This window comes from Letharia lupina (assembly GCF_014066315.1).
Source record: "Letharia lupina isolate WasteWater1 chromosome Unknown contig_6, whole genome shotgun sequence".
NCBI classification, from domain to species: Eukaryota; Fungi; Ascomycota; class Lecanoromycetes; order Lecanorales; family Parmeliaceae; genus Letharia; species Letharia lupina.
This window is the reverse complement of record NW_023502975.1, coordinates 10,596-35,079: the sequence shown is the minus strand read 5'-3', so window position 1 is coordinate 35,079 and position 24,484 is coordinate 10,596. Positions and strand designations below refer to the sequence as shown.

Below are 24,484 nucleotides of genomic sequence, written 5' to 3'. Positions count from 1 at the left end.
CAGACATTCTACTTACTCTCAATTTCATTCCAAGCTGTAGCGCTCCACATTGATGATACCTTCCTTGGTCTCTCCGGGCCTTTGAGCAGCGACCAAAGGTAAACAAACATAGCACGGTCTCTCATAGTCATGGATAGCACCACATCGAAGATCCCTCGATCGCCGCATCCCGCTTCACCCCTCCCCAACTTCATCAGCAACGCACAAACAAGCTCCTCGGCACCCGCATGCAGATCCTCACCCTTCGTATCGAAGACGACGGCTTGCTTCTCCAACCAATGAACTTGCCACCCCCCTTCATCGCCCAAGCACGACACTTCGCCCACCCGAAGCCTTCCAAAAGGAAGCATCCTTCTTTCACGCCATACCTAGGGACCCCAAACTGATCTCCCACGTCCTCAACAACACAACCATCACCACCTCCTCAACAACACAACCATCACCACCTCCTCTCTACGCCCTGCGCATCCCGCGACCTAGGGCGCCGGTGTACGTACGCAAAGTGCTCTTGACTGGCCCGTCCGGAGCCGTCGTCCGAGGCCGAGGTGGGTGGTGTACGTGTGATATTCGAAACGAGGACTATGCGGGAAAATTGGCTAAGTATGAGATTGGTGGCGATGCGTATGTGCTTGAGTCTTGCATATGGAAGTCGAAGAGGTGCGAGAGATGGTATTTTTGTGTGAAGGCCCTGGATGGCAAGAGGGGGGGTTGGCGGTTGTGGGTGAGAGGTATGGTGCCGGAGTTGAGAGGGGTGCTTGAGAAGCGGGTTGCTGTGCCGATACTTGATGGTGATGCTTCCGTCTTCTTCGACGTTTCGATATCGTTGGGTCGGTCGCTGATTACAACGTTTAGTTGTTTGTCTTCTGGAGAACAGGTCTGTCAGGTTCTTCACGGCACATGGCGATGAGAGGCGGTGCCGGCGGATAAGTTTTAGTATCCTTGATGGATCCTTCTTTGCAGATGCCTAAGTTCGATGGCGCTTGAAGTCCCAGCATCGAGGATTGAGGACTCGATCGCCACGACTTCCTTACGATAGGTGTCCTCCCCCTGGAAAAAGAACCTTGTGCAAATCCTGTGCGGAAGATGAGCCTATGGGTTGTGGATGTGCAACATAATGCCGGAGCTGAGAAGGGAGCTTGAGAGGAGAGGGTGCTTAATGTATGCGGACGATGCTGCGAATCCCCATGCACTTTTCAAATGAATGTTTGGTGGCGTTTAGAGACCACAGGGGAAATACTTGATCACTTGATGCCGCCTGTGTCACACCCTTGACCAATCGGATAGGTACGGGTTTGGACATTAACAGCACATCATCAAACTCACAGAGTATTATACATTCTCTCCACATCATGATTGGCCCGGAGTGGTTGCCCCGTCTCGCAGGTGTGATTGTCTTGCCTCCCTCGGGTCCTCTAATCTCAAAAATCCCCGACTTTCCTGCTCTTCCCAGCTCCTTCCAAAAACCTCAAGATACCACCCAAACCATTCGACTACCGACAGAACGTCCCCCCCCTCGAGAACTCGGTCTCTATGCAACCTGATCTTCAGGCACAGATCGACCAAGCATTATTCGACTACGACAACATGGCGTCTGCCCCACAGCTAGAAAAATTGCATCAAATCTTAATGATGTACACACAGGGGGATGAACACGCGGTGGAGGGGATAAAACTGACATACATTTGTCTCGTAAGCAGACATGCCAGCGGAACCAATGTTGGAAGTTCATCGGCCAATGACGCCCTCAATAGTCGTCCGCACAAGCTAAGATCAGGGAACTCGACCTATTACAACAGACGTTGCACAGGTTGCCGGCTCCGAAAATCGGAGACCAGTTCCAAAAGATCAACGACGCCTTGATGGAGCTCACCAGACTGCTCTTTCCAATCGACCCGGAGATGGCTTGCGAGTTGGTCAAGGAGCAGTATCGCTGCGAAATGCAGTGAATTGAGTCTTGTGCTTTCGCCGGGATTTCGGCTGTAGGGGTCCAGCCCTGGCATGCTTGGGGCGTGCGTTTCATTCGTCGTGTTTTTTGATCTGGATCTGGCCGTATTTTAAACTTAGATCTTGGACAATACAGCACAGCGCACTCATAGATCTCGGTGCGTTCACATCACGTCATGGTCCGGTTGACGTGATTGCCACATCTCGCAGGTACCAAGTATTAAATCCTCCCCGTAGCATATAAAACCCACTCATTCTTATGTTCTAACCATACATCTCAACAAAGTGCGTGCAAGGAGAAGTCCAACAGACAAAAGCAAGTCCATTATTCACGATTCCTCCTCATCATGCCGTTAGATCCCGAGTCCATGTTCTTTGATAGAAGGGACCCAATGCTATCAGAAAAGCTCGAACAAGTGGAGTCCATGCTACTAGCGAAGCTTGAGAGAGGGACTCCAGAGATATGGAAATTCACCAAAGGCGACGAAGAATTGACCGAAGCTCTCAAGAGAATTATGGCTTCCCTCGTCAGTATCCTTGCCACCAGACTTTGTACAGACAGGGGACACGAAGTTGACAACCACGCCTCCGACAACAGTGGCTGGCGCAGGCCAAAATCCACGACGCCGTCCGCATCCACGAGCATTTCCAGGCTCGTGGCAAGTTCACCGTCGGTCCTCAAGAGGTCCGGCATCAGCGTCAGAACACCGTCGATGCGATTGATGAACTCATTCAGCTGCTCTTGGGAGTCAGGTTTGACCCTGATAGCGGCGAGTGGATCGCGATCGATCTGAAGCTGTACGCCTCACGCGCTCAAACTCGGTATGCGAATGATGAAGGGCGGGGAGGAGGGAAAGAGGAGGAGGAGGTGGAGGCGGAAGAAGAAGGAGAAGGAGAGGGAGAAGAAGGAGAAGAAGAAGAAGAAAGGGAGGAAGAAGGAGAGGAAGAGGAGGAGGAGGAGGAGGAGGAGGAGGAGGAGGGAGAAGATGAAGACGAAGATTATGAGGAAGAAGAAGAAGAAGAATCGCCGGTGGAGTAGGTTGAGGTATCGAGATGTAGGAACATAGCTAGAAAGCTTCAATACTCGGGGCGCCGCGCGTGATTCACAGAAGTTTGCTCACCGTGCCGCCTCTCCTGCCGAATGCTATGCCTGTAATCGACGCGAAAAGATCGCCTAGACCATTCAAAGTGTGGAGCGCTTTCGGTGGAAATTACAGTATGTCTCTGGACCATTGTTGTCTCCCACGGGTGGTTTTCAGCAGCTGCATCCTCGGGCGCAGATTCTGGATTGGTTACACGTGTATTCCAAATCTCGAACAACGCATGCTTGCCTAGTCATTAGATCTCACCCTGTCCACGTCATCCTTGTTTGCGACATCTTACATATCTCGGCCGTTAAAAGAAAGAGCATAGAGACGGCGTGAGAGAGTCCCCTGCCCTTTCAATCCTCACCATAGTTCACCCGAAAGCTCGAAGCATCATTCGCTTACCATGACTGCTGACAGTGAGTGGCTGTACGGGGGTCCGATCGAAAATAAGCCGGCTTTAGAGATATCACCACCGATCAAGAAGCATCTTCAAACAACCTTCGTAAGAAACCCTTTCACCAGGAGACCTCGGCTTCGCAACATCTACGGGGAGTCAACTAATGCGCCCCAACAAAGCATGAAATAAACTTCAAGTTCACTGAAGTCAAGAACATTGTCGACGAGATGGCGACTTCAGGGGTAGTGTTCAAGATTCCAACCGTTTTCAAAATGCAGCTCGACAAAGTCAAGGAGGCAGTTGATGAGCTTCATAAGGTATTCGCCATGGACGTGTACGAGGTGAATAAGGAGCGCTTCGTCAAGTCGGAGGAAGGAAAACCGTAAAAGCAGATAGAGGAGAGCCATTGCGAGAATAGAATCAGCGATGCTATCGCTCGCCAAACTGCAGTTGCTTGCCAATAAAAAGGGCTCGTGTCTCGCTGAGGTTCGGATCTAGGACAGCACATCAACAGCTCATAAATCGAATCTCGTCCACGTCACCACCATTCCGTTTCGCTGCATTCGTAAGCTCTTTCTCGCGCCCACACCTGAAAAGGAGTACACATATATTACATCCCTCTTTGCCTTCCGCACCAGCTTCCGAACATTCTTCACTGACTCGTGCAAATTTTCCCCCAAACCCAAGCTCCAGAATACCATGTCTCGAAGTGATAATCCAAGTCTCGGGGATACGGATCCCGAAGGCATCCGCAGCGCAGAGCAAGACGAGGTCCAAAGAGGCAGGGAAATCTGCGGGGCCCTTGTGAGTACTCAGTGGGAAGCATCCGTCGTGCCGATTTCGATGTCGGCTGACGCCCTGGACAGAGCAAAGCGGATTTTGAGCTTCGCAAAGCCGAAGACCTCTACTATGCCTACAAAGATTTGGGGCTCTCGTATTCGACCATGCATGCGTCGGATGTCAAGAAGGAGTTTGAGTTCGCCAAAGATTATATGTATCTTCTTATTCAAAAGCTCTTTGGGAATTCGGAGAGGGGTTGAGTGAAGCCGAAACACAAGACCCCCCTGTAAGACTAGGTCAATGATCATGGAGTCAGTGGAGCATGAAGGCTTCGTGTGTACTCGAATTGTCATGTTTTGTGGTCAACTTGCCCGTGCCTTTCGCCTTCACCAGAAGGCAGAATTCGAAAATGGCACCAATGATTCTCGTCGTTAACGAAGGATTGAAGGATTGCTGCCCAAGGTCCACATCGATTTCCCAATGAAATAGTCTTTTTTGAGCCACAAAATTCTCAGATTAGATACTTGATCTCGGGGATTGTTTCACTGTCACTGGTATTCGTGGAAGGGTTTTTTCTGTGCCATTTGGTTACCAAAAGTCTACCGTAGGGCCCACTCGCGCAAAAGTAATAGTCTTTAGACACGTCGAATAGCCTAATATCGAAGGAATAATGACATTGGCTCGATGTGTTACCCTTTGCCTATCAAGTTAGATTAGTGAACAGTGGGAGCGTAGATGTGATAGGAACACGAGTTCGCAGGTCGGCGGCTATGCATGAACAGCATGATGGAAGAATCTTGCATCGAGGCGTTCGTTCCCCACGTGAGCCAAGTTCCCACCATCGACGACTCGCGTGGCATGGTAGAACAATCCAATAGGATCGCCGCAGCCAGGAAACGCAAATACCCAGGTTGGGACGCAAGAGCTGTACATGGCGACCTCATCGACCGGTGCAGTCGCGGCCAGACCATAGATCCTAGGATCACTGATCCCAATGGTGAGTATCAGTCATTCGATCTGGTGATGATGTGTGTGAGTCATTCCACGCTAGCAAAACCTGTCTTCCCGACTACAGATCCTAATAAGATGGTATGCCTGTACATATAGTTGGCTATAGACTCCTTTTTGACAGTCGAGGACGCTTCAAGTGCCATTGGATCAAAGGTGCTCGCAATTGCTCTCGACATCCTCGTCGGCCGTCTCGAACACGATCGTGGATATCGAAAAGTTCTTTGGCTGCACAAACCCGGCTTCGGAAGCTTTGCTTGAGGGCTTGCTTGACGACATGAAGGAAACAGGGTGTGGTAGCAGAGAAGTTGTTGCGGCCTTGAAGGAGATTGAGATGAAGACATGGCTGTAATTGAGTTCAAGGCTTCAAGAACGTCGAGGTGGAATTATTTGGGCAAGCACAAAGGAAATATAACAAGTCCTACATGGTGAGGGCGACGAAAGTGAGTATTAGGTCGGTGAGTTTTGGCGACAGATGTATGAACGGAACGCGAGAGACGGTCACCATCATGTCAGAGAGACACCAGCTTATCGACGGATGTTATTAGCAACCTAAGAGGTGTTCAAGTCAATAGGTAGATCTTATTACACCAGTCAACCTAGTGGGTACCAATTCTGGTTTCTGCAAAGCCGGAGAGGGCGCTTTTCATGAAACATAGCTTGTGCCTCTGCCCGATGCCGCATGATGCGGCTTGATCACTGCAAGAAAATGTGACTGCTTAGGTATGCTTGAGTACTGCATGTATTTCATGCGCTACTCATTGCCGGCAACAGTGCTACGAAGGACCAAGGCGCTAAGGAACAGTCACGTGTGCAGGCGTCGGATGAGTCACGCTGCTCACGCGCTTCGCGTTTTTCCGCCCACCCGCTCAATCCTCCTCAGGCTAATTGTGCTGCAGCAACTATTCATCAACAATCCCGCTCGCTACGGACTACAGCGTTGCGGCTGCTGCTGCCACGGTCCTCATGAATATCACGATGGTGTCATCTATGGTGGGCTTACAACTTATGAAGAAGCATGGACACGTTGCGACTGCAGCAAGCAACCCCGGGTATTCCACCATGAGTCGACCGGAATGAACTTCTGCGGAGACAGACGCCATTGTCGACGTTGCGCCTGCGCCAAAGAGAGCTTCCAGTGACAAAGCAAAGCAGCACAACGCACCATCGGCCACACAGAAGGTGAAGAAGACTGAGGCAAGTTTCCCTATCAATGCCTGTGGTATGTAAAGCTGACGCTTTGCACCAGGCTTCCAAGGAAGCCTTGCCAGTCCTTCAAGACCAAACATCAATATCAAAGATTGCCCAATCGAACGAGGACAAGAAGAGCTGGGTCTATACCTGTGAGCTAGAAGACGATACGTGTGGGAACAAAAATACTTGCGGACGTGGGAAGTTGGAGGATGGAAATACAGCACATAAGTGGGTCGTGACGAAGAAAAAATATGAGCTGGCAACGAACTTGATAGGTCAGAAGGGAAAGCGTGTCCAAGACGCTTTCGGCATGTACATCTTCAATGACTGAACTGGGTACGGTATCCGTGAGACCATAGAGAACATAGTACGCGTGGTGTTGGACTGTCGTCGTAATGTCCTGGGCTAAATAGCAAAGCTACTCGCGTTCAAGGAGAAGACCAAGAAGAAGGACAGAGATCCATGGGCAGTGTGGTCACATGTCGAAGGCGTGACGCTTTTCCTCAATGATGGCATAGCGGAATGCAACAGTATGCGGCCCGAACCATTGGCATGGAAATCAAGCGAATAGCTAATGTTTCTGCGTAGTGTTCCATGACTCCGAGGGAAATGCAAAGCGCTCCATGCTCATCGGCACCGCTCTTCTAATCACACTCGAGATCGTCGGTGACAAAACGCTGTTCAAATATGATCTTTCGGACATTCGCAACGCCGGTCTTGGCCTAGTTCACCTTCTATATTTCGTGCACAGCATGAATTGGCCTTGCAGACTTAACGACAATGGATGGAAGTCCAAGGTCTTGGAAAAGGCTGATGGTTATGAATTCGCCATAGAAGGCACATCAGGTATAGAGAGACTACTCGCAGACATCCGAGAGAAATTGCATAACGAACAATCAGATGAAGACAAGAATGAGCAGTCGACCGATAAGGATGATCTAGACGATATCACTAACTGCACGCTTTGCTATAAGAGCAAGTCATGGGGCGGTGTCGTCACGTTGAAAAGTCTCAAGCTGGGACTGTCAGTGCGGAAACACTGCAACTGTGTACTGGAGGTACGATACCAATCCGAGAGTCTTATGTGGTGTTTCTGTCATTGACGCTGCGCAGTTTGAAGGATACTCTCGGCTCCAATCGGTCAAGGTTGGGCCCGGCCAGGGGCCTGTCTATGGCGGCAGGATTGGAGGGAAGTTCTATGACTTGACTGCGCAGCGCAAAAAAGGGGTTCATCTGAAGCAATATCGTCTTAACGAGGGGGCGTGGTGAGTGGGGGGTTTTCCGCAGTGTTTTTGAAGGGCTGAGAACTGTTTGCTTTGCCTTGGACGCATCTTCTATGTCTGTAGCAATGGTCGTATAGCTTCGTCGATCAGTCCAACATAGCCCATCGAGACGACCAAAGGAACATCGCAGAAATATGACAGACAGCGGTTGCGATTGGTGTGTGCGTCGACTGATGCAACACGCTAATACATAGCCCAGTCTCAAGTGGGATGTGGAACTTCTAGAGGGCGTTCGCAGATTTGCGGTGGGCACGGCGGGCGCTATAGATTGACACTCCCCTTGCCTTGTCTTCGCCGTCCGCCACCGTGTCCTTTACTCTGATCCCTCAGAACAAAGTTCTTTTTGCAAGGAGTTAATCTTTCGCTTATGAGCTGTGAGGAGGCCATAGTTACTGGAGAATAGTGAGAGGCATGTGTCAGAGCATTTGTCTAGAAGCCTTCGCAATACAGCCTATGTTGATGATATGAATTCCTTTATTGCCATGCCTAGACAGTGGATGCAAAAATCGATACCGCTGTAATAGAAGGGTCTCAAACGTTAGAGAAACGCTTCCCTGGCTAGATGCGTTCATAACGATGTGGCCAAGAACCTGCGTCACCCATGATGTCAGTCATAATCGCAGTGATCCCATGATAATTATACAGTCTTTGGTCGCATGTAACCTTTTCTTATTGAACATGTGTCTGAACACCACTCCCAATGCTTTTTAGAACAATGTAGATACAACGAAGCATCTCTTTTACATCCCGTCATTGCTAGCTGTCGCCACCTCTAATATCGCTGCCCCTCCAGCTCGGCCTGCCCCATCCGCTGCTTCGAGTCCCTCCAGTGGTTCCAGCGCCTCGAGCGCCCTAGATTGTACTCAACTCACTCCGGCGGGGTCCGGCAACTACATTGTCAACCCTGACCAGCGGGGTCAAGTTTCATCCCTCCAGCGATGGTTCGCTATCATGGAGCGCTCAATGGAGTTGGTCTGAAGGAGGTACTAGTGTCAAGAGTTATCCTAACGCGGAACTGAACAACTGGGAGTGCAAGCCTCTGGGCTCGTACAATAGCATCAATTCGTCATGGACGTGGAAGTAAGCAATGTCTTGTTCCTCTCTGCCTCTCTGGCGCAGCTGTGAACAAGCCAAGAGATCCATCTTCTCGACGAAGTCTGGGTCAGTTACAGTCCCGACCCAGTCAGCGCCGACGTCTCTTATGACGCCTTCATATCCACCGGCTCCTGCGGCGCCGGCCACAAAGCAGAAATCATGACCTGGCTCGCTGCCTATGATCCAACCCCCATCACTAAGACAGATGCCAGCCCAAAACGCAATTCCCGGCTGGAACTTGTTCGTAGGCACGAACAAACAGACCAACGTACCAGCTTATAGCTTCGTGGCGCAAAGCTCACCCATAAAGACATATAGTGGCAATATGATGTCGTTATTCACGTATCTGAAACTGTGAAGCTGATTGGTGGGACCGAGTATCTGCGGGAAATGCATGCCAGGACGGAGCCAGCGAGCGGTGATAATGTAGTCTTTACCACCTCCGCGTTCACGCTTTCGACTTCTTGAGGGAGGCCAGCGCCTCCGCAGTCGGAGGATGTCTTCATGAACGGGGCTAGGAAGAAGGGATGTCCAAACTTTGTCCAAGCGAAAAGCACCTCTGGCAAACTTACATGCGCATCTGTGACCATGAAATGAAAATCGTTGTGCATCTGCTACTTCTCGAATGGTCCGCTGGACTCCGTCTCATGATTGCTCGGAGCCCCAAGGGAGGAAGTGCCCCTCGTAGAAGGTTTGAAAAGTCTGCTACTTCGAAAGGATGTTGTCTAGGACTTTCATATCAGCGGTTGAGCATTTTGTCTCACCCCAATGTAGAAAACCCAGGCAGGGTTGCACGATGCAGAAAATCAACAGCTATGATCGTGTAAACTCCCATTCATGCCTTGGTAGAACTTCCGACAACATTCCAAGCAACAAATCACACAAAGTTTCTCCAAAAAGAGAATGATGAATCCTTTGTCCCACTTCTAGAGCTACTTGTCTCACTCACACTCAAAACCTGCATTCGAGCCCGGAACGACAACTGTGTTTGCTGTGGCACATATACTCTGGATCGAGCTGGCCTCGATCCTTGTACTCTGTCAACTTTTGCATGAGGAGACTCGTTAATTATTAACTCACATCTCACATGGGAAGGAGTTTTCGAATATGGAGTATTCGTTGGATATCAGAGAGAGAGATGCTGCAACAAAAAGACCTTATCGATGACGGTGCTGGGCATCTAACCGGCTACGTAGATGTCGAACATTCTGTCATGACAGACATTGGTGACGAATCTTCTTATGTCCTATAAGTCTGACGGTTCAACCAAGAGTGTTAGATTTTCCTATACCTGGGGAGACTCGTTCAGACATGTACGGAAAGACCAGGGTGACTCAGATTGTGAAAATAGAATATTCCTAGGAGATCGCGGCAGGTTGGTGAGACCGATGACCCTCAGGGTGAGAGCGAAAGACCACAAAGCACGTTGCAAAGAGCTCGTGCAACGGGCATCTTCAGGGTCTCGGAGCTGCTCTTGGTTTGGAAACTTGACTGCGAATGTCGATTCACCCTACCTCCTTGAGATATTTGAATGCTTACGCTGCGTACTCACGACGATTGAGGGGATTCTGTCTGTCCAACCGCGCACCTTTGTTTGAATGAATTGTAGATTGCTTTAGGATTCAGAATGTAGAGTTAGTTATCACGGTCGCGTTGTCAACAATGGCCGCGCTACTGCTAGTTTCGCATATAAACCCGCAGATAATGTCCATTGGGGCTGCTCTAATGAGAGGCGAATGCGACACGTTTATGCGACACATTGGACATGATCTTTTGGCAAGCGGATCTTAGATTCTTTGGGCTACCGCTTTTCAGGCAAATCGTAAGTCGACGGACCGGGCCCCAAAGTCAAGCACGGCAGGATAAGGTGGCAAGCGATATCATTGCAATTTTCGAATAAGTAGACAGTTTTCCTGAGAAGAATTCAAGGTTAAAAGCTGACTTCATAAAGCAAAAATGGCTCATCCATATTTCCGGCAATTGACCGTCGTGATCAGTCTTCTCTCCATAGTTAGGACTACGTCTTCGGCGGCCCCTAGACAAACGACAATGGACACAGAAACATGTCCGGGAAAGACAACAGACGACTCAATGTACAGTCTCTTACCGACATCGAGGTTCAATCCAAAATACAGCTCTTCCTTACCGTTGGATGATACGTCCAGACCGCAGCTCGACGCCAGAAAACAGAGCAGGCTCAAAGGATCAACAATCAGCGAAGAATACGGTAACACACCAGAGCCACCCACGAATGATCTAATCGCCCATTCATCCTTCGATCGACCGAGGGAGATTCCTTATAGATTCCTTGCAAAGCGCCAAGACTGGCTGGAGCGGCTCATAATGTACAACAGCACCGTCATTTTGTTTTTAGCGTTCAATGCCTTTGTGCCAACATGCCCCCAGCAGGTAGATCGGCTCGTCAAACAATATGCCGAAATCGCGCGAAAGGCGGCACATGAATGGTCGACGCTTACACCGGTTGGGACGCTGAAGATCAAGTTAGGAGTAACGACATTAAGGCTCGAAGCCCACGGCAAGCAAGGCAACGAGACAATCCCTTGGGGTTTTGTCGAGGAACTGGCATACAGAATGGGCAGAGCTGCAAGGGCTGGGTTCGACGGATTTTTTGAAGCGGTCGGTTTAGGGGTATGGTTTGGGGCACCAGTTGCTTACGCTGTTTTCCTCGCCCGATTTGTCGGGCCTCGCCAAGACCGTTTGATCCCAAACTGTTGGTAAATACCTGGGTATGCAGTTACTGCTATAATGAGACTTATCACTAGATATGGTAGTCTTAATGATGTCTAAGGAAGAAGGATATCTATGTACAGAGAAGGCCTTCATATACTAATGACTAGGCCGAATGAGTACTAGTGGTAGCGAGTGTTGAGTTACCGACACAAACCTTATTGGTTATTAAGTGACGGTCTTGATCTGTGATGGTGCAGCGTCTCTGCAAGAAGGTCTCGCTTGCCGGAACAGGTGGCTATTAGACAAAATGGGTACGTAGAAGGTCGAGATCGAAGCTGTGAAAGGTCTCAAATCAGTAGTGAAGTAAGAATAGAAGCATTCATCGCATCAAGCTGGTCTACACAGATGGCACTCACAGGAAGGACGAGGTCGTGGATTGTATTTTCTGCGGGAGACAAGAACATTCAACACTACAAAAAGCGCTCGACTCGTCTCACTCTGTATTTTGTAGTAAGATTGAAACATGCAAAGAGATCTGAAAGAACAGAAGCGTCGCATCAGAGCGTCCAGGTTATGCGAAGCTGGTCTTCAGCTTTATTTACCATCTGTTCTATTCTAAGGTACTAGAAGACGGCCAAATGGAGATTGCGAATAGACACAGTGGCTGAAGATCTGATGTGAAGACGGGAAGGGAAATCTGTTCCTACCACCTCAGCGAACATGGCAACATACTTGGACTTCCCATGCAGAGTATAGCGATCGTGCGTTTCCTGGAGCTGCTACAGAGAGACTGTTGATAGGAGTGGAGGGATTTGGTTGATTGATTGATTGATTGATTGACTAACCCATAATGGAGGGGCTACCCCGCGGGCTTCACAGGCGTCAAAGGCCCAGCGAGATACATCGCTCCAGGGAAGATAGAAACATTTTGCTATCCAGTCTTAGTGGCCCCACGCACTCACGAATTATGGAGAGACTTGGACTCGAGAAACTAGAAACGAATGATTATAAATGGTGCTAAGGACTACGTAAATTTCTCACGTCTCTATAATATCCTTATTATCATCGATAGAGATATCGACATCCCAAACCATAAGGCTAGAATCTTAGATGTTATCGTCTTGGCCGGTGACGCAGCACTTCTCCCCACACCACCCGTTGCACTAGGAAACGACGTTGCGATAGCACCACCGCTAGGTAAAATACCCGTGCTAAAAGTATAACCCGCGCCTGACACGGTAACTGTATTCACGACAGGGGTTGCATAGGCAAAGGTTGATGATCCAACAAGCAGACCATTTGAGGCAAGCGAAAGCCTCGTCCCATCTGCCGTAATTGCGGGGCCTCCGATAGCAAGAGTAGTACCGTCGACCACAACTGCCGTGCTGCCCAGTGGAGTAAATGTCTCTCCACCTGCTGTGAGCGCATTATTACTCGTGTTGCTAGAGCCTGCGGTAGCTAGAGGGATGGTAGATGTGCCAACAATAAGGGAGTCAGCTTTATCGATGGAGTATGTTATTCCATTGATGGAAACGGCTGAGGATCCTGGAAGGAGTGTGGAGTGCCCAATCTCGAAGCCTCCTTCGATGCCCGGAAGAGCTGTCAATGTTTGTGAACCGATTGCCAGCAACGACGTTGGAGGAGCAGGAGTCGAAAATGGTAAGCTTGAGGTTCCTATAACGACGCCAGATGGTCCGAGAGACATGCGTGTGCCAGAGATCATGACAGCTTTTCCACCTTGTGTGAGAGCCATCCCGCCAAAATAGAAAACCGCTGCACTCTGCAGCGAAGGCGTAGGGTTTGCAGTAACTGGCGTGTATGTCATGCCTCCTATCATGATCGGCTTGGAATCTACCTGCGCTAATTGGGGATTGGGTTGGTCTATCTTGGTGTGGTCATTGTTGACTGAATCATTGGACTGCTCTTGAGAAGTTGAAGGCTCCAAATCCCCTTGGTCTGGCGTATTGGCCGGTGACTGTGGCGTTCCAGACTGAGAAGTGGGTGCTACTGGTGCATATGTCTTGCCACCTACGACTACTGGCCGAGCTTGGGGCTGATCCGGCGCGGTGTCCGATCCAGTAGATGGTTCTGATAGTGCTGCTGAGAATGTCAAACCGCCAACGACAACGGGAGAAGGCGCCACTTGCGCAACCGGACTTGGCGATGCCGGTTGGAACGTCAAAGTCCCTGCAACAACGGGTTGCGCATGCGATGGCATGGCTTGCGCTTCCGGAACTGGTGCTGCTGAGGTGCCAACAAATATAGATCCGGAAGCGACTCGGACAAGCTGTTTGCTTATGGTGATTGGATTTCCATTAGCTGGCACTGTCTGACCCTGCACAAGGACTGGAGCATCTGTGGGCGCGGGGGCTACAGCTGGCGCTGCTGGCTCGGATTCTACCTGCGAAGCATCTGTTCCTGATTGAGAAGCCGTTTGCTGCGTATCTTTCACGGGTTGAGAGTCTGTCTGCTGCGTATCTTTCACGGGTTCAGAGTCTGTCTGCTGCGTATCTTTCACGGGTTCAGAGTCTGTCTGCTGCGTATCTTTCACGGGTTCAGAGTCTGTCTGCTGAGTATCTTTCACGGTTTGAGAGTCTGTCTGCTGAGTATCTTTTGCTGCTTGGGGCACTGGCGATGATACGGACTGTGGCTTGCTCTCGGATTCCGATGGGGCATGGGAGGTCGGTATTAGGGCGGTCGCAGGTTGGAGGGCTGCTGGTACTAGGGCTATTGGTCCTACACAATCTCGCACGCGCAGATATGCAGCGATCCGTCCGCGGAATATCCATGATCTCTTCAGGTCAGGACCGCAACCGTTAATTGGCCCTGCCAAGGTTCCAGTCTTTCCGGATCCAGGGGTTGTGTCGTTAGTCGCTACTGTCGCACTTTTTGTGGTGGAGAGTTTAGCTGCTACAGGTTTCTTGACTGCCGGAGCGGCGCTCGACACGGATATTAATGTTCGAGCTGATGTCGGTCGTTCTTTCTCGTTGTTGACAGGACGTGACAAAACCTGGGAAGAACTTGGCACTGAAGTGTTTGCGGCCAATGTCGACTTGAGCAGAGGCTGAAGATCATTATTGCCAGCATTGGCTTGGAATTAAAGATTGGACGTCAGCTATAGCCCTTAATTGAGAATGGAAGAGTTGTAATTACCGTGGGCTAATGATATAATTAAAGTAAGTAGAAGCAAAGGAACGAATGGAAAAGGACACGCTCGTCTCATAGTGATAGTGATAGTCGTCGATAAAGACAGTGGCTAAAAGAAAAGGTGATTTGTTACATATGATCTAGAGGCGACCTGCCATCATTTCCAAGACCATCGGAGTACTGAAGAGAATGGCAGTATTGTCAACATCGAACTCTTCCGGGGAGATAATGTAAGGACTGAGGTATAGAGTCTTGAAAAGCTGAGAGACGGATCAAATCTCGCTGGTTTTCACCGATCTCACGAATCTTGAACATTGTACCCTGTAGCGGCCTAGATGTCAATGTTAAGGGAGAAATTCCAATTGGTCGCAGCTGTTTTAGAGTTGTGAAAGCCATCATCTGGGGTGAGTTTATTAGGGGCCGAAACATGCTTAGCGAGGGGGCGGATGGCCTATCGAGCCTTATTAGGCCTCAAGAGATTGCGAGGTCGCGGCGTAGCAGCCTTATTCACCATGCTCATTCCTCGTATTCAGGTTTGCTAGAACCAAAATTGTCGCCTCATCCTGGCTCTCAATCGAAATAAGTGGATTAAAATCAGGATCATGATAAAGGCGCTTTCCTTCTCGGGAATGAATAGCTCGGAGGATGCTGGAAAATGGAAATTCCAGTCTCTACTGTGAAAGGCCTGCGGAGCACTCGCGAAGCGAGCAACGAGACTTTCATGCTGCGCTTCCGGAGTAGCAATAGATTTGGTAAGGAGACGTCTTTGATGAGATTGACATCGAGGTGCTTCGACAAAGACGTTTTCTCAAAGGAGTATCCAAAGTCTTAGGGTTTTCAGTACCAAACGAGGCCGACATCAATCACGAGACCTAGATAATGAGATCCTGTCGTTGTCTTCATGCACGATGCACGATGCACGATGTTGTAGCGGAGGAACATGTGGACGCCACCACATGGCTGATACTTCTTCTAGGAAGTATGAATGACGCCTGTAGTATAATGTAACACCTCTGACAGTGGCCTCACTATTTGAGCGAAGCGAGTAGTGGGGCGAGGGGCTGAGGTTACCTTCAATCGGCTATGAGTACCATCATTCCTTAGAATGGCCGGTGCTGGCCTTGGAATTAGGGTGGTGCTAACTGCTACTTAATTACGGGAGCTATCGGCAGAAAGTTATCCCTGACTGAATTTATATTCAGTGTCTACACTATACCCCCTTTTATCTTCTCACTCTACGGTCTTATAAGTGCGGCTAAGAACTTGAATGCTTACGCTTTGAATTCGAGTCTAGAAAAGTTAAGTGAGATATCTTAGTTTAGCTCTCAAATGCCGGGAGCTATCGGCAAAAAGTCATCCCTAACTGAAATCATATCCCGTCCAGTGCCCACATCGGGGGGGCCGTACAAGGTTCTACCACGCCTAGCCCGCTCGCGACCTGGAAGTCGGCTATATCCATGTGCGTACTCCGAGATGACTCCAGCCACCACTCCTATTTGTAAGTGTCACCCACTCTTCTTGGACCAGATTAGGTTTGGCCAAGATGCTTCAGACGTAAAAGTTTAATCCATTGTCAGATGCAGTTTCAAACTCGCGAGTTGGACCGGCACAGATGGTGGATGACTGTTGCTGTCGCTGTTACTGACTTGTTCACCAAGTCGCTGACATTATAGAAATCCCAGCCTCGCTTATCGACACCTTGTTGAGGAGCCTAAGATTATTATAGGTCCGGTATTCGACGTTACAATAAGGCCACCTAAATTTCGTAAGCGAAATTTGCTGATGCCCTCCAATTACTTTTATACTTACTTGTTCTCACTAGCGGTGATATGATCTCCTTAAAAGCCGACGCGGTCGTTCTCGGGAGAAACAAGTTCTCCATTTGCTGGAAATACTCCTTGCAATAAACAAGGAATGTTGTAGTTCCGAGGTGGCATCGACTTGCTTCCTGTGCGGCACTGCATCCAGACCTGTCCCATGCAGTAGGTGCTGACAATTGTGATATCTGAAGCGGGACTACGGTAACAAAGGGTGAGAGTAGGCTGGTCTTTGGGTAGTAGCAGTCCTATAGGGCGTTTGGTTCACGTATTATGTTTTCATTATGAGAAAGGCAAAGCAAAGAGAGTGAAAATAAGGTCATTGCAAATTGCTATTTTCACTATTTGAAATCTTCTGGTCATAGCTGTGGGAAAGCAATATAGGGCGACTCACCCTAGAGGGCTGCGTAAATCAAAAATCAAATAATACTGAAAAGAAGCACATATTTCAAAACGGCGACAGAATCACTACAGAACGGTTCAAATACAGCATTTCGAAGAAGTCTCCAAACTTTCTGGAACAGCGCAATGAGAATTAGCACTATGTCAACAATTGCCAGTGCCCTTACAACAGGTCCTCAACTTTTGCATTTTTTAGCCACTCATATGAGTTCACCGATGTTTCTTCTGCTTAGAACGCATGGACCACCAAGTTGAAGAAGACGAAGTCCTCGAGGGTAATGAGCCGCTGGCAGAAGGCTGTCTACTGGCACCACTGCTGCGCATGGCCTTTTTGTGCTTCGCCAACAGACTGGTGATTTCAGGAGACTTCCTTAATGCATGATTGGCTGCACCTAGTGCATCATGCCCACACTTGTCTTTGGCGTCAGCATCCGCCCCAGCTTCCAGCAGTATGTGGACCATGTTCTCAAGTCTGGACTCTATGGCCGCGTGCAGTGGCGTCCTCTCCGCGATATCTCTTGCTTCGAAATCTGCACCGGCGGCTAGCAAGAATGAGACCATCGAAGTGTTCCCCTTTTCGATCGCATGGTGTAGAGGCGTCTTTTGGTAGCGACATCTGGCGTTGATGTCGGCGCCGTGAGTAAGCAGCATCTGCGCGACGCCCTCACCAACCCGATTTGCCATAACCCGATGCAAGGCTTTCCATCCGAATTCGTCTCCAGTGTCGACATTTGCGCCGCTCTTCAGCAGAAATTCAACAATAGCCTCATGATTACCCTCGGCAGCGCAGATCAGGGGCGTACCGTTGTTAGGACTCCTAGCTTCAATATCCGCCCCCTTTTCAATGAGCAAGCGCACCATTGCTTCTTGGCCCTTAGTAGCCGACCGTAAGAGAGCAGTCCAGCCCATGTCAGCATCAGAGGCATCGACTTCATCGTAGTCGTCTACATCACTGCCTAGTCGAGCTAGTGGATGCTTCTTGGGCGAGAACTCCTTAGGACTTCTCGATTCGATATCAGCACCCTTCGCTAGAACCGCCTTCACCGTGGGAATGTTGAACATGTCCGCTGCTCTGTGTAATATGGTCCACCCGGCTGTTGTTGCGTCGACTTGGGCACCTTTCATAAGGAATAGCTCCACAATGGACAAGTATCCATGATTCACAGCGTGCATGAGAGGCGTTATCTGATCGGCGCATCTTGCTTCGACGTTGGCACCTCTTTGGAGCATCAATTGAACTAGCTCCTCATCCCCAGTTGTAACCGCAGATATAAGCGGCGTCTCCCCAGACTTCGTTGGCGCGTTGATGCTCGACGGATCGACCCAAACGTCCGGCGCCCACCTCAAAGGGGATTGATTGACGCGGTGTACTTCGTCTAGTTGAGGTTGCAATGGCATACTACGTCTTTCTGACTTCTCAGGCACTTCTGGTGCGGCGCTCTCCGCTCGGTAGACTTTTCGTAGAGCCTCGGCCGTTTCTGTCTTATGCTGCAGTTCGTAGACACGGACGAGTAGTTTGACGGACTCAACGAGTAGCCTATCGTCCTTATCCAGCGATCTCTGCCTGCCCAGGTATGCTCTCTTGGCAAACTTCTCAGCTTCTACTAATCTGCCCTTCTCCTGGTAGATCTCAGCCAAACAATGATAAAGCCTCCACTTCCTATCAGTCTCGCCTTTCTCTTGCATCAATAAACGATTTACGAGCGACTTCGCCTTGTCCATCTTCTTTTGTTTCATGTAAAGATCCGCTAGGATTTCGTGCATTTCAGTCTGGTTGTCATAGGGTATCCCTAACTTTCTTTCCCTCTCTGTCAGATACTCCATTGCTCTGCGATGCGTTTGTTCTGCCAGTTGGTAGTCACCCGCTTGCTTTTGATTATTGACTTCCTGTCGTACAGAGAAAATGAGTTCTGAATAGACCTCTGGAGGAAACCTGTCTTCAAATTCAGGCTCTGGATCGAAGATGGAATCGCGATCAGAATCCGAGCTACCACGATGCTTGGCGTTAATGTCGTCCAAGTGAAAAACGATCGGCGCTTCCACTGAAGGCTTGGTGTTCTTGGATTGATGAGCCACAACTGCTTGTCTCTGAATGGCAGGTTTTGGAATTCCGTTTGGTGCTTCCAGTAGCTGCTTTCTCTTTTGCAATCTTGGATCCTCAGGTGGCTGTAAATCCTCTTGTCTCTGCTTTTCTTGGTTCGATGCAGCTGAAATCAATTCTTCAGCTGGTGAACCTGGCAGCTCGCATGGCAATTGTCTAAACGGTGATTGGACATTCTCGTGCACTGTTGTGGTCGTAACATTCATGATGACCTCGGCCGAGAAAATACAACTGTCAACATCGTAAAGGAAGGTTTCCTCTTCCACGGGACTGTGTTGAGTGATGTTCATACCAAGACCCTTTCGGCACGATACTGAGTCCTTCAGACTCTGGATTGCCTCGGATAAGTCCTTGTGTTGAAAGTAGATGCCGTCTTGTGGGAGCTGACTTTTCCACTGATAAACTCTGTGCAATGTCAGCAGTGGCTCTGAGGTGTGCTTTTTCCTCCTTGGTGGTTACAATTTGACGGTCTGCAGTGACATTTGTAGTGTTTGTATGTAGAAGCCAATTCTTGCCCTGAGCGCCAGCACTTCCGAACTTTGCATGCTCCTAAGGGCTTCTTTCAGTTCATCCTGTGAATCAGCCTGACCGACTTTCGGTCGCAAGGCTGCAAGGATTTCGCAAAGCCGAGAGAGTGTCGTCCGGCATTTGGCAAGTAGGACCTCTACGCTGGTAAAATGCTGCTCCTCAAACGCCATCCGCGGCAACTTGGCTTTGAACACTCTGTCAATCAGATCTAGGAACTTCCGAAGCGTCCGCACTTCATCGCAGAAAGCCTTTACGTCGTTGGCAGCATTCACGAAGCTCCGCAGCGTTTCGAGTATAACATCACACAGGTGCGCGATGGCTGGATCGCCGACCATTGGTGGGGAATCCATGACGATGAGAGTCATCGAGACGAATATTGTTTTGTTGTTGTGCAATAGATGAAAGGGCGGGTTTTAGGGAACAATGGGTCAAAGGCTGAAGCGTCCGGTCTGACGATGAGGCTTGCAGCCGGCTACGTATGCTTACATCTGCAAGGCCGCCCAGCCACCTTCCTAAATCGGAATCTTGCAGAACACTGCCTTGGCGAAGCCATTAAGCTCTACAGTCCTATTGATAGATCACCGCTATAGGAGGCTATGAGTGCCTCGCTAGATATAAAGGAAGCGCTTTCGAAGGCTAGCTACCAAATCTACAATTTCACGTCGCTTGCTACGCTAACTCAAATCATGAAGGTCTCTGAAACTTGTACAGTGGGCGTAAAACCACATTCCTGCGTAGTACGTAATAGCGGAAGGCCCATGGTAGTACCTCGGTGACCTGGTATCGCATGTGTTGACGAGTTGGAACTGCGACTGGATCCCACATGTCAGCTATGCGTCACCCAAACATCTATAAGGCAATGAGTTACATATGTAATCCAATTCTTCGAGCGTCCTTTGTTTAGTCTCTGGTACCCAAAGAAATATCATGATCAGAGCTATCACGTTGAGGCCACTACCACTGATGATTAGCACAACCTTTGGTACAAAGAGGTCGGTTGCTATCTCACGCAAAGAAGCCCACGGCACCGGCTGCGCCAAAAACAGCTATCATACGTGGGAAGACGAGGGTCAAGATTCCAGCGAAAAAAAGATTGACCGCAACAGATAGACTCATTCCGACCTCTAGTTCCAGTTAGTAGGAACATGACTGAAGGGGGAGATGTCTCTCGTACCGCGATGGAACAGAGGAAACGCTTCGGCGGAGTAGGTGAAGGGAACCGGCCCCTCACCAGGCGAATAGAAGGCAGTGAAAAGGTAAATGAAAAGCGCGAGTACAGGTAGATGCGCGGGGCTCTTGTTTGGTATCTTGAAGCAGAATGCGGCGGCCAGCAGAGTCCAGGCCATATTGGGGAAGGTGACGAGTAGCAGAGCACGGCGCCCGAACGTGTCGATTGTCCGGACTGCTGGCCAGGCAAAGCTATGAGATGTCAGCCACTCTGCTGATAAGTGTGCGCGGCCCTAGGGTTTACTTGCACGAAATTTATCAGTCCGAACCCCCAAGAGAATAAAAGGGCAGATCTTTTACTCGCATGTGCGTCTTTGAAGAGGGTGGTTGCGTAGAAAGCCATGATGTTAACTACCGCGATGTTAGTAATTTTCGTAGAGGTATCATGAGAGCTAGTGAGCTCACTTCCACACATTTGCTGCGCGATCATGACTACGAAAGCAGCCAATGTCGCACGCCTTACTCGGGCAATGGTAAACAGTTGTACGAATCGAGCCAGATATCTACCCCTGTTGGTGAAGTGCTCTTTACCATTTTCGAGGTTCATCTTCTGGATGTCTCCATCTCCTAGCATGATCTCCTCGAGTCTCACCTGAGCATGTATGTAGTATAGATCGCGAGCGGCCTGAAGGGGAGTATTTCGGAGGCGTTGGAGGGATCGAAAAGCATCATTGTAGCGATGTTTTTTGATGTACCAACGAGGCGATTCTGTTTAGTGTAAGCCGTTGACTCGGACCTGTACGCAGGCATGTTACCGGGGCATAGATATATTCCAATGAGTAATGGAACCGCCGGAATGAACGCAGACCCGAGCTGTAACCGCCACGCGATCTTTCCAACTTGGTACACTGCCAGATTGGCAGACGAGCCCCTATCGATACCGAGTCAGCGAAAGCGCCGCCCAGGAATTATCTCAAAATCTAACATGAAGATTCCAAAGGAGACCCATAGTTGCCAGCCCATGACTAAGCTCCCTCTAATGGAAGCAGGCGAATTCTCAGCAGCAAACACCGGAATTGTTGATGCCTTGGTCCCAATCCCAATACCGAGTAACAAACGACAGGCAAACAGCTGTTGCCACGTTTGGGTGAATGCAGAGCCTATGACAGACGTCAAGCAGAAGATTGCCGAGACGAATATTGTTCCTCTTCGCCCGATACGATGGTTCAATGGATGAGAAAACCAACAGCCTCTGGCCGCAGATGTGGTTAGTGGTGGGCAGCGAATTTAGAGGCATTTCCCTACATGAATGCAGCCGCAAAGTAGGGAGCCGCATTGACCAGCCCAAATAACCAAGCGCCTCTGCTGCTGCTGCCTGCTGTGGTGTCGAGGCCAAAGACGTTCGGCCAGTCGAGGTTGGCTCCATTCGACCCTGTCTGGTCCCATCCCCTTAAAGATGTTCCTATCAGCAACCCACTATCCCTTGTGCAAAGATATGGCCCAAGCTCACTGTACCGCAGCACCGACAGAGCAAGTGATGATTGTAAGGTATAGTGCTATTGGCTGCTTGAATCGACGATATTCCTCGTCTCGCAGCGCTTGCTTTTCAGTCTCCGTTATCCCTCGTATCGCCTCGTAAAATCTTGGATCCTTGGCAACCTGTGCGCCCTTTTTCAATAGTTCAACATGCTCCTCGAGATGATTCGCGCGGGCGAAGTCACGGACGTCTCGTAGGAGTTGCTCGGGCGTAAGGTGCGCAAGTGGATTTTCGATGCTGCCGTGATGAAGAGCTAGTAAGTAAGGATACACATGTTTGGGATAGTTGCACTTACAGAGCCTCAACATTTCTATTCAAGTCAACATGAGCCAGGCCGTCTTCAGCGGACCGAGTCGCCTGCGCAAAGGATTGTCAGCCTTTACGGAAAGGAAAAACAAGGCGAGGAAAATGAATTCCTGTACGTACGTATATTCTGCTGGTCAAACCTAAAGACTCTTTGTGCTCATCCATCTTGGCGGTGAGTTCCAGGCAAAGGGTGTCGAAGTGTAGCGTTGTCGAGATGAGATGAAAGTCAACGAAATCGTGGGAGCATGTTTCGGTGTGATATTTTAGCCTCGTCAGATCTTTCAGCCTTGTCAACCCCGCTCAGCTGGGAATGTTTCCGACGATGTAGGTGAGATGGTGGATGCAGGGTAGTCATGATTGGGTGCATAGCCGCATCGACCCCCCTCCATCGTCTAAAATTTCGCTTTTCGTTTTCGTTCCTAAGCACGTAATCTTTCCATTGTAACCTCGTCTTTTGTGATTGAGATGCATGTCCTATCGTTTCCGCCACTATCACGGCCAGAATTAAGCAAGCAACTTGTTGGTAGGCTTGCTGCATGAAAAAAGTGGTAGCATATTGACAACAAACGAAAACGAAAATCTACCCAGCTGGGTACTTGCGCTTGGGCCTACCCTATCAACGTGATTTTGGTTATTGGGATGTCCATCTCAGCTGCAGCTTGATGCACAGAACGGCCGAGATTACTGTGAAGGGCTAGATCGTCGCGCCCATCGTCTTGATCACAACGAAAAGGCCACAGGACCAGAAGACATTGCCCCAATCTTCGGTGCTGGCGGACAGATTCTAGATGCAGATCCGTTCTACTATGTTTTCCGTTATTTCCTCGTTTGCAGACAGTAAAGTCCCGCTCAGACTCTCAGTGTTCTAGGCCTCTCAACTCGGTAAAGGTCGGACAGTCTATCCTGCCCATACGCATGTGCTCCTTCTACCGAAAACGGTTTCATGTCTTGTATCAACTCTGATATGCTAAGATCGAATTGATCATTTCACTTAAACCGCCTATTGAAGGGCGTCTCCAGTGTTTTTAATCGAGAATATTTCTCCGAAGTTTTACCGTTCCGTTCCTACTACTCGTATATATTCGAAAGTACTCGATATCTAATAATACTCGATTTAAAATTCGATAAGTTCGACGTAATATTAAAATATAAAATATTATTTTTAATTTTACTATATATCTATTTAAATAAGATATTATACTATCTCGAGACTTTATAATATAGTAAAATATTATAAAGAATAAGTAAAGACTTATAAATTAAATTTATAAAGTTAAATCTAAATTTTTATAAGTTAAATGAAATTTTAGCTTTAGTTCTAATTTAATTAAACTCTAATCGCTTACTATACGTTTTTTAATTTACTTTTATTACTATAGAATTAATAAAGAAGATAAAAGCTTTAATTCTAAGTTAAATTAGATTTTATTTACTTTCTATATAATATTTTATTTACTTTTATTACTATAAATTACTAATTAATTATATTCTTATTTAAAAAAGAAGTATTTACTTAATAATCTTATTCTTAATATATTTTATTAATTAAGTAATTTTTTTTTTAAATTATCTAAAGTTATAATTAATAGATTAATCTTATTAATAATTCGACTTAAAGTTATATATAATTAAATATAAGTAAAGATCTTAAAATATAAATAATAATTAATATATTATAATACTTAGCTTTAAAACTTATTAATTATTATATTAAAGATTAATTAAATTAAGAATTAGATATATTAAAAGAGAGTATATAAATTATTTAAATTAGATGAAGCTAGAGAAATACGTAATATATAATATTATTTACTATTATATTTATCTTTAAAAATATAATAATTAAATATTTTAGATTTAATATATTTAATTTATAGATATATTTTATTATATAAATCTATACGCTATTTTAAATTTCTTAATAATATTATTATAAAATTTTATTTTAACTTTAAATAATAGAATAAAAGCGAGATTAATTTAAAAGTATTTATTATTT

At 48.1% G+C, this 24,484-nt stretch overlaps 10 protein-coding genes across 10 annotated transcripts; 7 read left to right on the top strand and 3 right to left on the bottom strand.

The window, feature by feature from the left end:
- Nucleotides 1–1,349: 1,349 nt before the first annotated feature.
- Nucleotides 1,350–1,946, top strand: HO133_008937 (uncharacterized protein; the record flags this gene model as incomplete). The annotated part of the gene is made up of 3 exons (XM_037299800.1): nt 1,350–1,383; nt 1,451–1,589; nt 1,808–1,946. The coding sequence occupies 3 exons, from the start codon at nt 1,350–1,352 to the stop codon at nt 1,944–1,946; spliced, it is 312 nt and encodes a 103-aa protein (XP_037154626.1).
- Nucleotides 1,947–2,291: 345 nt separating this feature from the next.
- On the top strand, nt 2,292–2,983 carry HO133_008936 (uncharacterized protein; the record flags this gene model as incomplete). The annotated part of the gene is made up of 2 exons (XM_037299799.1): nt 2,292–2,471; nt 2,543–2,983. The coding sequence occupies 2 exons, from the start codon at nt 2,292–2,294 to the stop codon at nt 2,981–2,983; spliced, it is 621 nt and encodes a 206-aa protein (XP_037154625.1).
- A 452-nt stretch (nt 2,984–3,435) lies between these two features.
- HO133_008935 (uncharacterized protein) lies at nt 3,436–4,469 on the top strand (the record flags this gene model as incomplete). The annotated part of the gene is made up of 4 exons (XM_037299798.1): nt 3,436–3,534; nt 3,609–3,770; nt 3,928–4,233; nt 4,296–4,469. 4 exons carry the CDS (start codon nt 3,436–3,438, stop codon nt 4,467–4,469), a joined length of 741 nt encoding a protein of 246 aa, XP_037154624.1.
- Nucleotides 4,470–4,992: 523 nt separating this feature from the next.
- Nucleotides 4,993–5,569, top strand: HO133_008934 (uncharacterized protein; the record flags this gene model as incomplete). Its single annotated transcript, XM_037299797.1, has 2 exons — nt 4,993–5,229; nt 5,342–5,569. 2 exons carry the CDS (start codon nt 4,993–4,995, stop codon nt 5,567–5,569), a joined length of 465 nt encoding a protein of 154 aa, XP_037154623.1.
- Nucleotides 5,570–6,430: 861 nt separating this feature from the next.
- On the top strand, nt 6,431–7,680 carry HO133_008933 (uncharacterized protein; the record flags this gene model as incomplete). Its single annotated transcript, XM_037299796.1, has 4 exons — nt 6,431–6,686; nt 6,825–6,941; nt 7,000–7,469; nt 7,525–7,680. 4 exons carry the CDS (start codon nt 6,431–6,433, stop codon nt 7,678–7,680), a joined length of 999 nt encoding a protein of 332 aa, XP_037154622.1.
- A 1,082-nt stretch (nt 7,681–8,762) lies between these two features.
- Nucleotides 8,763–9,071, top strand: HO133_008932 (uncharacterized protein; the record flags this gene model as incomplete). The annotated part of the gene is made up of 2 exons (XM_037299795.1): nt 8,763–8,774; nt 8,832–9,071. The coding sequence occupies 2 exons, from the start codon at nt 8,763–8,765 to the stop codon at nt 9,069–9,071; spliced, it is 252 nt and encodes an 83-aa protein (XP_037154621.1).
- Nucleotides 9,072–10,745: 1,674 nt separating this feature from the next.
- HO133_008931 (uncharacterized protein) lies at nt 10,746–11,528 on the top strand (the record flags this gene model as incomplete). The annotated part of the gene is made up of 1 exon (XM_037299794.1): nt 10,746–11,528. The coding sequence occupies one exon, from the start codon at nt 10,746–10,748 to the stop codon at nt 11,526–11,528; it is 783 nt and encodes a 260-aa protein (XP_037154620.1).
- A 997-nt stretch (nt 11,529–12,525) lies between these two features.
- Nucleotides 12,526–14,942, bottom strand: HO133_008930 (uncharacterized protein; the record flags this gene model as incomplete). Its single annotated transcript, XM_037299793.1, has 2 exons — nt 12,526–14,570; nt 14,930–14,942. The coding sequence occupies 2 exons, from the start codon at nt 14,940–14,942 to the stop codon at nt 12,526–12,528; spliced, it is 2,058 nt and encodes a 685-aa protein (XP_037154619.1).
- Nucleotides 14,943–17,056: 2,114 nt separating this feature from the next.
- HO133_008929 (uncharacterized protein) lies at nt 17,057–19,810 on the bottom strand (the record flags this gene model as incomplete). The annotated part of the gene is made up of 2 exons (XM_037299792.1): nt 17,057–19,352; nt 19,407–19,810. The coding sequence occupies 2 exons, from the start codon at nt 19,808–19,810 to the stop codon at nt 17,057–17,059; spliced, it is 2,700 nt and encodes an 899-aa protein (XP_037154618.1).
- A 789-nt stretch (nt 19,811–20,599) lies between these two features.
- HO133_008928 (uncharacterized protein) lies at nt 20,600–22,650 on the bottom strand (the record flags this gene model as incomplete). The annotated part of the gene is made up of 9 exons (XM_037299791.1): nt 20,600–20,880; nt 21,003–21,410; nt 21,458–21,573; nt 21,628–21,802; nt 21,863–21,894; nt 21,948–22,091; nt 22,153–22,416; nt 22,475–22,536; nt 22,606–22,650. The coding sequence occupies 9 exons, from the start codon at nt 22,648–22,650 to the stop codon at nt 20,600–20,602; spliced, it is 1,527 nt and encodes a 508-aa protein (XP_037154617.1).
- Between the last annotated feature and the right edge of the window lie 1,834 nt (nt 22,651–24,484).